The sequence below is a fragment of the Atta colombica genome, unplaced genomic scaffold, assembly GCF_001594045.1.
Source record: "Atta colombica isolate Treedump-2 unplaced genomic scaffold, Acol1.0 scaffold125, whole genome shotgun sequence".
In the NCBI taxonomy this organism is placed as follows: domain Eukaryota; kingdom Metazoa; phylum Arthropoda; class Insecta; order Hymenoptera; family Formicidae; genus Atta; species Atta colombica.
Genome location: NW_017259212.1, coordinates 3,324,932 through 3,334,329, shown reverse-complemented (window position 1 = coordinate 3,334,329; position 9,398 = coordinate 3,324,932). Strand labels below are relative to the sequence as shown.

Here is a 9,398-nt window from a genome sequence, read left to right as displayed (position 1 = left end):
ATATGTATAATTATATTTTTATATAATATATTATTCTCTGATTTATAAAAAAGGGGAAGTCAATTATGTATATATAATATAATATATTAGAAACATCTTAATAAAATAAAATTAGACGCTTTTGTCATTTTCATATATCTTATAAAATTATAAGAGAGATAGTACAATAATAATTATTCTTCTAGTGGGACTTAACAGAATAAAATTTTATTACCAATATTCCTCTTGTATGTATTACAATTAACGATGAGAATCACGATAGAATCGTGAGAGATGTCATTCGAGAAAGAGAAGCGGGTGGAAAAAGAAGGTCCTCTTTTCTGACGAGAACAATCAGAATTGTCGTTCGACAATATGGCATATGCGGAAGATTGTGGAGTGGACATTCCCCTGAGATTACCATCGCACACACTGTAAAATGATATGCAAATGGAAGAACTTGCGCTACATAACATCCCAACGGAAAAATGCATTTCGTGCATTTTTAATAATAAAAATATAGAGTACATTAGTTATTTTAATAAACTTCTTTAATAAACTTCGATAAACTCATTATAATTATAAATTTTTTGTTATGAATTTCTATTTATTCTATATTTTTTTAAATATTTCTATATAAAAAAGCAAATCATATGATGATTATAGCGCTTGAGTTAACTGCTACTAATCTGCTGACAATGTCATTATGTAATTATTTTATTATGTAATTATTTACGAGCTATTAAATTGTTCAAAGATTTACTTCGATTAATGTGATATATTAGGGAATGTATGTCCATAATTATTACACAAGCACACCAAATAGTAAGATTTCTACTCTTGGAACGAGAAACACCTTCGGGAGATAGTGTCTGAGAAGGAAGAGCGATGAAAACAAGTGGCTTAGAAAAATCAAGAGAGCAGCTTCGACAAGCGAGAGGAGAGTAGCCCTGCAATAAAACGCAAGCGGAAGATTGTGGAGTAAAGGCACTCTCTTGAGATTGCCGGTGCACATGCTCGATACTGACACAGTGAAAGAAAGGAATAAAGATTCTCGATACACCTTGGCATCCATGAAGATTGCAAAATATATATCCTTTCAATTTATCCTCTTACAGCCGACTATATATCACTAAGATAATAGAAAACACAATATAAAGTTTTGGAAAGTTTTGAAAGAGTATTAAAAATTGATGTGTGTACAATTAACATCTCAATACGTGTGAAAATAAACTAACTTATACGCAATTAACAACTACATATATAAAATGTAAAAAAAAAAATATATATAATATAAAATAAATTAACTTTTATATATCTTTTTGGAAAATTTGTATTAAATTTCATATATTTCAAGTGTCAAACAAATTTATGTGTTAATTTAAGATGAATATTTTATAAGATAACATAATTATTTATTTAAAAAAAATAAATACGGAAAAGGTAATATTACACAGTGTGTAAACAAACCGTGTGGAAGCATATTTGTTCAGTAAAATTAATATTTATGATATATCAAACTAATAACTATTTTATTCATTTAAAAATTTGCGTTTTAAAATACATTATTCTTATGTTACTTGTTCATTTATCCATAAATTGCATCATTGACATTAGAAAATGTTGAATATTAATTTGAAACACAAACTATTTAATATAATTACATCATATAAAATTAATATTCGAATATATTAAAAATTCAACACAAAATTTTAACGACTTGAGTGGACTGTTTTCAATATAAAATATAAATATAAATTATTTTTTTTTGCTGTGCAATTAAGAATTATATAACAAATAGTTTTATTATTTTCATGTAATTATATAAAAATAGAAAAATTAATTTTTATTAATTTTCTTATTGGATTGTGTACAGATAAGATACAAAAGAAATACGTGGAATCTATTTAAAAATTCTTTTTTATGTTTCGTGAAGTATTTAATAAAATAAAGCAAAATGTGCAATGTAATATTTCAAGACACATTTAATTTATAGCATGTTATAAAATATCATATACATATATATTTATCAAAAAGCTATTTAGAATGTTGTTCACTGAAACATTCGACCGCAGGGGACATTAATGAGCTGCGCTCCTATCACTGGCGAAGTGCAATTGCACGGATAAATGTACATGGCTTCATCCAAGTCAAAGACGATTGTTTTGTTGTACTATACGTGAAGTAACTACTGCAATTGGAACATGTTGGTAAATACAGCAATGTACGATCGAGATAAATCTGTGGCGCTTACTACACGATATTGCGTTCTATCCTGCTTAAGTGCGCAATTTCATAGCGGATGTACGTAATATGATGTAGGATAAACGGAGGAAAATCATTTTCAATATTCACTGATGACTACAATATATTATATCGCTCTGTTTGGATTGTAAATTTCTGTTTCTATTCCATTGCAATTTACACTCCATTTTGTATTGTCGAAAAATATGAGTTTCGAAATATCGTTATTATCGCGCTTGTCATATAATCATGAAATTCATTATAATTTTTCCACTCAAGAACGTACATACATATGCAAACAAATGTTAAATATATTACATGTTTGGTACAATGGATATAATAAAATATAAGCATTAATAAAAATATATTTTTTGAAAAATTGAAACATGTTGACTTTATGCTTGATTTTTTCCAATAACTAAAAATTTAATCAAAAGGATCAATATTATTTGCTTTTCAAAATTTAACCTTAACCTTAATTCAACTTAATTCAAGTACAAAAGTTAAAATGAAATTTATTGAAATTATACATAAAATATTATAAATTTATATTCTTGGAAAACTTGAGCCTTTTGTAAGCTGAAAAACTTTATTAATTAATCATTTAATATTGTATTTAAAACATTAATATTAAATTGAACTTTCATAAATTTTTTTATCAAAGAGTTGATGTCAAGTTTATAAATAGAATATTTCAGTTATTAATTTTCATGTTTTGTCGATATATTATAGTGATATATTGTGAAGTGTGATAAACAGATAATCACGAATAATAAACGAGCGTTCCTTTCTGTTGAATATAGAGCTTATTCGCTGTAGCTTTACCGGAAAAGCGGTTCTCCAGAGAGAAGCCAGCAATTCCCCGAGATTTCCGGGCTCGATTTGAGAGATTATCATACAAGCTAGGCATCTATTTATGTGGAACAAACGATGGTCCATGCGACAGACATTGCCGAGCGATTCTGATTGAAATGCGGCCGGTAATTTCCGGTTATTTGGCGCATACAGTTATGCTCGCGACGCGGTGCATTAGGCCGCCATGACGTCGGCAACGTTTGATATGGCGTGGAATGCGTAGTTCTATCATGGTCCATTTCCATCCGTTGCGTCCCGTATATCGATGTCGATCAACATCGACGAATTCGTACGGAGGCTTACGCGATTACAGAGAGCTAATATCGCGGGGCTTTTAATCGATCCTGTGCAAAGAGGGCTAAGCTGCAACATGATAATTTCAAATTTGCATTGTACGGATGATTCAAATTGATTTATATTTCCTCGAAGTGATTAGTCATTCTCTCTCTCTCTCTCTCTCTCTCTCTCTCTCTCTCTCTCTCTCTTTCTTTATTGATAATATAAATTATAATTATCAAACATTTTTCTTGTTTTTTTGAAATTATACTCTTTTATCTAAAAAATATTTTTTTATTATATAGATATTAAATTGGATAATTAAATCATTATTAATATTGCTCTTATTTCTGTTTATTATTAATTTTTGTATCATTATTTGAATATTATATTTTGTGCAACGGCATATTTCGTAAATTTTCAACTTGATTCTCATTGTCAGAGTCTCAGATTCTAGATAAATATAATTTCTGCTCTACATTGTTCTACAAGCGAGACATTTAATTAAAGTTGTAAAAGGTAATGCTGCATTTTATCGAAATTACTTACGTTAATGAGATCCAGCTTCTCGTCATCCAACCTGCAACAAAAAGTGAAAAATGGTCTTTTAGATGTAACGGAAGCTAACAATTTCCCGTCGACATTTCGTCGCTGACCAACGCTGAAATGCCGCTCGGAATGAACTGTAATAACATTAGAACTTGACAATATACGGGGTGACTCGTTGATGACAGAAAACTATATTCCCCGGTCGTGCCAGTCCTCCAATTTCAAAAGTTCGTAGTAAACTGGTGGCTAAAACTAATTTTCCAACTAATTTCCAAAATAGGAATCCCAAACCGCTCTGGTAGATGACCGAGAAATTACGTTCACAACATACACAACATACAGAACGTACATAGACCAAATCGGCATTTTATTCGATTTTGTACATTTTTTACTTTATAATGTCATCAACTTTAAATTTTCAATTAAATTGTAACATATATACTACAAGAAATAATTCCCATGAATTGCAAGTATTTCGAAAATTAATATTAATTTTAATGAAAGCTATATCTAACGTTTAATCTATTAATAAACTATATTATATACGTGTCTCATTATATATATTTTAACACTAAAACCGTCAATGATATCTCGATAGAACCATCGAAGATGCCAATTTGATAATTTGCTACCCTAAATTTAGTTCTCTTGTCCTTATTTTCACTTAACGAAAATTTATTTTGATATCCTAAAATATAAGATTTATTTATATCCTTAGAATTATATTTGTATTATATTCATATATTTTCAATATTCTGTACTGTATATTTAATACAAAAACGAAAAAATCGATATAATTATAGCGAAGCTGTAATCATAAAATGGCACGATTCTAGTGTTAAAGTAGCTTTAGAAATAATTATTATATTGAAGATATATGAATGTATTATATATTTATCCTTATTGAAATAGAATCATTATTTCTTTGGTCACTTTGTTCACATTAAATCCGATCAAAGACTTTCGAGTTTCGTTAACCAGAACAAACGACGTGCGGGCGAAACCGAAGTATACCCCGTTGGGGCAAACCTTCTCCTTAACTAGCTAATTCCTCGATTAACATTTTAATTACCCGGTGTACGAGGCGAAAGTTTGAGCGAGCTGCTCTAAGCTTCAACGAGGGAAGAAGATTAGAGTCTCGTTAGGGTGGCTCCCCCAAGTCCCCTGCTCTGCTGCTTTTATCCCTCACATTTCATTCTCAGGACTAATTTTGTTCGGGCCGATATGTGTTGAAGAAAATTATTCGTCGGCTTATTCGTTGACGTCTATCTTCCGCCTGGAGGAACGTATAAAACGAAGCAGAGAACGGAGGATCACAGACACTCTTGTGGACAAAGCTCGACTTTAATCTCGGTAAGGGGCAAAAAGGTACGGTATGTACGACGATACGCGATTTCACGGTGAGTACTCTCGCGAGACGGCGCTTTGTGTAGAACATTAGAAGTTGACGAGCTGCCGTTTTCTGCGTTGAGCGTTTTGCGAGATTGGAGTTTCGGCGATTAGAAACGTTGTAAAGCTCTTGTTTGCCTAGCGTTATTTAGCATTAATTTATTTATTGCGCAGCAAAAAGAAATATCATAACATGCAAAAATCTAAAAATTATAATTGCGCATTCATGTTTTAGAAAAAAGTTTTAAAAGGATTTATTTCTGTCTATCCTTATTATTTTAATGTTGACATTTATAATAATCTTTCGATTAAATTTTATTTTATTCGCTATGTTAAAGATGAAAGAGAAAAGTAAGACATTAATAGGTTGTGTTTTATGCGAAACTATTCATTTTAACACGTCCCAGGAGGATGAACAGAATTTGCTGTTCTGACATCGAAACAGAAATGGAAATAAATTTTCTGTACAGCAAGTATTAAGTCTTTTTTTTTACGAAAAGTAAGATTCCTGTAAATATGAACTGTGTTTGTGGAGATAACCACCCACACTAAATCAATATTCAAGTAAAATGCCGAAAAAGACGAGATTGTGGTTTGCTAATGAAGGCGATACATATACAAAAATTATTGCGTAAAAGTAAATTAACCTACTTGTCAGCAAAGTATATTCGCGCCGTGCCGCCGGTTTACTTAATATTAACCTTTTCAGCATACAAATTTATGGGAGCTCGAAGATAAGCCCAGAAGAAAAATTAAATAGGAAGAAGGGAATTGTAAAATTACCACCGGTATTTTTCATATTTTACTAAGCGATATTTAACATTCCTAAAAGTTTGATAAATATGAACTTTAAATTATAATATAATAATAAAATATGATTATAATAATAAAAGCTCACGTATAAGAAGAAAGTTCTCGTGGCAGAAAATTGTATTGTTAATGCAATTAGCATAGTTTCAAAACACAAGCCCATTTTTAATCATAGAAAATGCCCCCGCCGTTAAAACTGGTAGAATTGAGATTAAAGCGGCAGTTTAAATCAGCGTCGCTGATTAAAAAAAAGTTATCTGTACTCCTGCTAAGCACGCTGTAACTCACACTATTTTCACTCACGCAAAGCGTCTCCAATTCACCGGGCATGTCTCTTGTGTCTTGACTTTTTAGTCGACCCTTTCTCTATGACCATTCACCCTTCGCTTCCGCCTTTACGAGCTCCGCGTCCTTTCCTCGCTTGTGCTTCAACCCCATTGAACTTTTTGTTTCAAACGCGCCGTGCTTCTCTTACAAGCAAGGGTTATACGTATACTCGGTACCATTTTCATTTCACTCGAGTGCACAATTTGCAGTTTTGCTCGTAAGCGATTAAGATGCTTAATCTGTGCGCACGAGTGGGTGACTTACTCTTTTGCCGAATCTCCGTTCTTCGTTTTCTTATATATTAGATAGTTTCAGCTAATCTAACTTATCCCTTTACCCCTTTCCTCATTTTCTTCCATCGTAGTCCGAAATTTTCCTAGTTTTTATTTTCTCATTTTCTCTTCGTGTCGCTCTGCTCCTTCATTTCTTTTCCTTTTTTCTTTAACTTTTTTCTCTTTTATTTTTTATCGTTTTCTATCTATGTTAGTATTTCTATTCCCTTTTTTTCTTTTCTCATTCTTCTTCTTTCATGCAACAACTTCTCTTCCATGTCTCACACCACCATTTCCTTTACATACAATTTCCTGTACATGTCGCACTAGCGCATATCTTTCACATCTCTTTTAGCTTCTATCTCTATAATCTAAATCAGCGTTCCACAAAAACCTTCTTTTTTTGTATCCTACGTCACATTAATCTTCATATTATAATTTGCTAACAAATAACAAAAATAATCAATTAACAGTGAATTATATATTTATAAATCGTAGTATTATGTTTGAAAACTGTTTTAATTGTAATTTTTAATTTATCGTTTACGATATACTACAAAGAAAAATTTTTTTAATATTATAACTATTATTCTTCCGCCAGCAACATGGAATTTTAACTTTTTTGTTGGCAAAAAAAAAGGTGCAAAAGAGAAATAGAACACGCTTCGAGAAATAGAATAAATTTTTTTTATTGTTCCGAATTATATAAAAATCTGAAAAAATTTTTGTAGAGAAAAGTCAGGTCATATTGGACAGTGGTTGGTATGGACAAGTATTATTTAAAATATTAGACGCGTTTGGCAACATTTATTAAATCTATTTACACGTGAAAGCTAGGATTTTTCTATTGAGAATAGATGCAGTTTATAAATTATTTTATTGTGCAAATACTGTTTACGCTAGCTTGGGATTAACTTTACCAACCAATCACATCATTAAATTTAAGTCAAATATCGTTCCTGGTTTATCAGCATCTTTAAGTTGTAGGTTTTAAATCACTTTTTTTCAAAACTGCTCGATTTATACGTTTCTTCATTACGGATATTCAAGTGATATTGGACAATGAAGTGATGTAACTTATATAAAGATGTAAATAAGAATAAAAATAAGGTTAAAAAATAAAAAAATCAATAAATGCTATAAAAAACATTAGTGTTTAAGGAAAAAAATAAGTAAGATGAATTGCATCATTTGGGGAGAAAATTTGACGAAAACGATTATTCAGTACAATGTTTGTGAAGATTTGACTTATAAAAACTGTGCCAATCTTGAAGGAACTCGTCTCTTTTATTAATATAAATAAAAAATTGATTCGAAATTTGTAATTAATAAATATGATTTTAAAAATTATGTTTCTGTCCAATATCATTTTCTAATTTACAAAAATTGTAAAATGTAATGACATTTAAAAATGTAAAAACTTTATCTATTTTCATTTTTAAAAAATACGATTAAAAGAATATTTTGGAATAATGCTTTTAAGAATAATGCTTTATATCATATATATTATACTTAATTTTTACCAGGAAAATGAAACCTTGAAAAAACATAAGATTATATCCAACCTTCCTCTATATTAAAACTGTAACAAATTTTTACCATCATGGAGAGTGGCTTGTATTTTATTTAATTTTTACAGATTTAAATTTTTGTTTAATAAAATTCACAAAATATTAATGCTGCTTTTAAAGATCTCATATTACTGGTGGAGAGTTAAGCTGTCATTGTTATAATCACGATTTAATCTCATTGCATCTTTGGCAACAGTTGTCTAGAACTTTGCAGAGAAGAAAAAAGCTTAGATGTACTTGATTTAGCGAATTACTCAGCGAGTTATCCAGCAAAATCAAACGAGACACCACTCGCGTTTTAGCACCACGGAGAACAGCGTGTTGATTTAGGACAGTAAGTTATGATCTCGAGTACTACTGCAGCGCTGTAGTAATATCCCGTAGAATATGGAGGCGCCAGATAAATTTCAGTAGCAATTAGCGGCTGCCGCGATAAAATCCATAATGTCGCCTCACCGCGGAGTCGCGCGCAACGTAAGCACGAGCTTGTTAATTGAGTGTGAATCTAGTTATAACATTCGTGATATTCCACAGTAGCAGAATTTTGAGTAGGCTTTTAGGACTAATTATTGAGTCTAGTAATGTAACAGGTAATACGCTTAATAGGCTTACAACCGTATATAGAATCAAAACAGTTATTACGATTTAATTAGCAAGTTCTTTTATGATACATAATCGGATACATAAGACTTTTTAATCATAACTAAGAACTGTTATGTCCAAAACAATACATATTCGCAACATAGTCATTTAAAAAATAAAAAAATATATATAAATACTGAACTTAAAAAATATCTTTCAAATTTTTTCAAAATTTTATTAGGGTAAGGTTGCCTGTTGTGGGATAGGATCCAATAGATAGTGGGATTTGCTAAACTAATAAGCGCATATAATTAATTTTATTATGAATTTATTACTCATAGAGTGAAACATATTTAGTAGAAAACTCATTATTAAATCATGCGTATAGTAGTTATGAAAAAAGATTCTTGAAATTAGATGTTGTCGAATTTTATTAGGTTAATTTTCAAACTTTGTTTTCTTATATTGTCAATATAATAATCAATCGTCAATATAATTTGGTAATAAAGTCTGCATGCAGTGATAGAGTAAGATCGTATTGATA

The 9,398-nt window shown here is 30.4% G+C and overlaps 1 protein-coding gene across 1 annotated transcript in view; it reads right to left on the bottom strand.

The window, feature by feature from the left end:
* The window catches only part of LOC108694830 (leishmanolysin-like peptidase), a 286,628-nt gene that overhangs the window by 52,114 nt on the left and 225,116 nt on the right, over positions 1-9,398 (bottom strand). Inside the window, exon 3 of the mRNA XM_018204505.1 lies at positions 3,904-3,934. Within this exon, the coding sequence (XP_018059994.1) occupies positions 3,904-3,934 (31 nt within the window). The remainder of the gene's footprint in view (positions 1-3,903; positions 3,935-9,398) is intronic.